We start from the raw sequence: 3,324 nt of genomic DNA on the forward strand, positions 1-3,324 counted from the left end.
GATTAACATATGAAATAATTTAGAACATGTCACGTAACAAATATAGCTAGAAATTAATGATAAAAATGTAAAATTTAGCCTTGGATCTGAACAGTAATTCTTGATCAAGAGAATGTGAGAAGATGAAAAATCCTAGTGCCTTCCTCATTTTCTGGTCAGAAAAAGGAACCCACTAAAGTCCAATATCATGAGCACAAAGAATATTGACTAAGGGAAATGCTTGGGCTACTGCTCGCCCTTTATTTTGTTTTTGTTTTTTTTGTTTTTGTATTTTTTATGATTAAATAAGTATTTTTTAATAATATTATAATTTTTTTAAAAATATTTAAAAGTGTTAAAAAAATACATATAAAAAAAGTTAAAAATAAAAATACACATTACAACCAACGGTAGTTCCAACGAGAGCTAGCAGCGGTAGCCGTAGTGCTACCCCCATTGACTAAACTGGACGTACGTGAACAAAATTTATATGGTAACTTCGTACTGCATTCATGTACACAGATGATGATTCTAATTTTCATAAAATATATACATATAGCTAATAGCTGTATGTTTATATTAATGAGTACGGGTCATTTGTTCTAAACATTTGAAAAAGGATAAACATTTGCTCCTAATCCTTACCCTGATCAATTTATCATTTTTAGTTACATTTTCCAAACATTGGTGAAATCTGGTATTAGTTTGATGAAATCTATGCATTTATTCATGGATCTATGAACTTTGTTTGCTAAAGAAAGTAAACTGAGATCATCCACACCTTTTCAAACCTCGTATATATACCCTGGAAAAAACTTACACATACAACCTGTATATGATCTAGAAATGCTTAGGGGTTAGGGGGGAGAAACGACAAAACTACCCTCTCTCTCTCTCTCTCTCTCTCTCTCTCTCTCTCTGAGATATAGGTGTAGTTGGCCAACACATGGAACCACCACATATACCGTGTCTAGCGTTCCGGATTGCTTTAAGACAATCAGCTTGAAAAGCGGGTGATTTTCATCTCTTGGAAGACCGAAGCTTTTCCTCTTCCTTTTTCTCCCTCTAAATCCATGGATACTGCTCAGTGGCCACAGGTAAAGAGACTTTTTCCTTTTTATCCCTTCTGAGAAGTTCTGATATTTTCTTCTGGGCTTGGGGTTTCCAAAGCTAAATAAAGGATATTTTGGTTTGAGCTCTTAAATTTTCTCTCTGATTGCTTGTTTTAAAAGCACAACCTTTTTTATGCCATGAGGTGATGTCGTTCAGCTCAGACCCCTCCCCCCCTAATCTTTGAATTTGTGTTGCTGTCTTTGTTTTCACTTTGTTCTTGAAAGTACTTCACCTTTTTCTTCCTTTTTTCCACCGTCTGATAAAGCAACCAGAAAAGTTATTATAATTTGTTTTTATTTATGGTTTAAATGTAATCCTCAAAGTGTAAAGCAGCTTCCTTGTTTTCTCTGTCTTGTTTCTTTCCTGCTTTCTTTCTCTTTCTTTGTCTTTTAATTTCTTCTTCTGGGACAGATACTTTTGTTTTTGATAATCAACTTATGGCCTTTTCCTGTCCTATCTCGGTGTTTTTTTGTTGTAATTTCAGGGAATTGGAGTGGTTAAATCCATGGAGGGTTCAAGGCCTGTGAGGGCAAGACCTCAAAAAGATCAAGCCTTGAACTGCCCAAGGTGCAATTCAACTAATACCAAGTTTTGTTACTACAATAACTATAGTCTCTCTCAGCCAAGATACTTCTGCAAGACTTGTAGAAGGTATTGGACTGAAGGTGGGTCCTTGAGAAATGTTCCTGTTGGAGGAGGTTCAAGGAAGAACAAGAGATCGTCAAGTACTACTACTTCCTCGTCAACAATATCATCACCTACTTCTTCATCTTCAAAGAAGCTTCCTGATGATCTGACCCCACCTGCTGCTTTCCCTCACTCTGCTTCTCAGAACCCTAAGATCCATCAGGGCCAAGACCTTAACCTAGCATACCCACCCACTGATCATCATCAGGACTACAATAACATATCTAAATATCATGTGGATCAGCTAACCTTTAGTACTAGTACTACTGACCAGTACAACAAAAGCCACCGTCAAAACCCTACCTCCTCCTGTACTACTTCTTCATCTCAACTCTCAGCCATGGAACTGCTCAAGACTGGGATCAGTACTTCAAGAGGATTGAGTTCCTTCATACCCATGTCTGTGTCCGATTCCAGTACCATATATACAGCTGGGTTCCCTTTGCAAGGATTCAATAAGCCAACCCTGAATTTTTCTCTAGAGGGATTTGAAGCAGCTGGGTATGGGAGTAGTACTAGTACTATTCAAGGGGTGCAAGAGACTGGTGCGAGGCTCTTGTTTCCTATTGAGGATTTGAAACAGGTCCCAACAAACACAAGCGAGTTTGAGCAGAATAGAGGACAAGGAGCTGATCATTCTACTGGCTACTGGAATGGAATGCTAGGAGGATCATGGTAAATAATAATTAATAAAGCCCAGAAAGAGATCAAACGGATGAACGATCGAGGATCAGGAGGAGTTTGTGTTTCAATTTGTTTTTCTCCTGCTAGATGGGTGACTTGTTTTGAGTTAATCAAAACTAACAAATAGGGTACATGCTTTCTTTTTTAATCTATTTTTTTTTTCATCCTCTTGCCACTTCTTTTTCTTTGCTCTGTACTTCTTTTGCTTTCTTGTCTTCCTAATTTGCACCATGATCAATGTGGATGTTTGAAGCTTTATTTTAGGTTGGCTTCCAAAGATGGAACGAACATGAGGCTAAGAACGATCGATATCTCTTTTTTAGGGATCATTCATTCGATCAGAAGAGAAATCTGACTTCTAGTTCTTGGCTAGCTTCGTATCTTTGTCTTCCTTCTTTTTGTTTCTTCTATCACAACAAGCTGAGTTGTTCAGTAGGCACTACTGTATGATGATCATGTGGCTGATCTTGCTAGTTGCTAGAAATCAATAATGTTCCATGTAGCTCGAGCTAGTATTAATATTATTATGAAATATGTACTAAACCTTGACTTATGATGATCACTTTGATTATTTTTAAATCAGTATAGTACTGGGATTTGTGGGCTTGATTAATTGTAATTATTATATATATGTGCATGAATTATATATTTCTTCGAATTAATTATAAAGTGAGTTGGAATGATGGCTGTCAATCCTTTACAGAAAAAGGTTTCTCTTTTTCTCTCCTCCTTTTCTCTTTTTGCTTGCCGAACAGGTCCAGAAGTGTCAGGTCTTTAATCAGCACTATCTGGGTCGTAAGAGATTCTTCCACTCAATTAAAGCACCACCTCCATCAAGCAAATAGGATCTGAATTCTGAAG

At 37.0% G+C, this 3,324-nt stretch overlaps 1 protein-coding gene across 3 annotated transcripts; it reads left to right on the forward strand.

Annotated features, from left to right (window-relative positions):
• The first annotated feature begins 861 nt into the window (after positions 1–861).
• Positions 862–3,069, forward strand: LOC122311569 (dof zinc finger protein 1-like). 3 transcript variants are annotated; one of them, XR_006242812.1, is made up of 3 exons: positions 862–1,076; positions 1,577–2,591; positions 2,717–3,069. XR_006242812.1 is itself a non-coding variant. In XM_043126160.1 (2 exons), exons 1-2 carry the CDS (start codon positions 1,053–1,055, stop codon positions 2,456–2,458), a joined length of 906 nt encoding a protein of 301 aa, XP_042982094.1. In that variant the 5' UTR covers positions 862–1,052; the 3' UTR covers positions 2,459–3,069. The 3 variants fall into 3 exon arrangements, 1 of the variants encoding a protein (XP_042982094.1); XR_006242813.1 differs by having other exon boundaries at positions 2,728–3,069; XM_043126160.1 differs by having other exon boundaries at positions 1,577–3,069.
• Positions 3,070–3,324: the final 255 nt, after the last annotated feature.

The sequence above is a fragment of the Carya illinoinensis genome, chromosome 5 (genome assembly GCF_018687715.1).
Source record: "Carya illinoinensis cultivar Pawnee chromosome 5, C.illinoinensisPawnee_v1, whole genome shotgun sequence".
Taxonomy (NCBI): domain Eukaryota; kingdom Viridiplantae; phylum Streptophyta; class Magnoliopsida; order Fagales; family Juglandaceae; genus Carya; species Carya illinoinensis.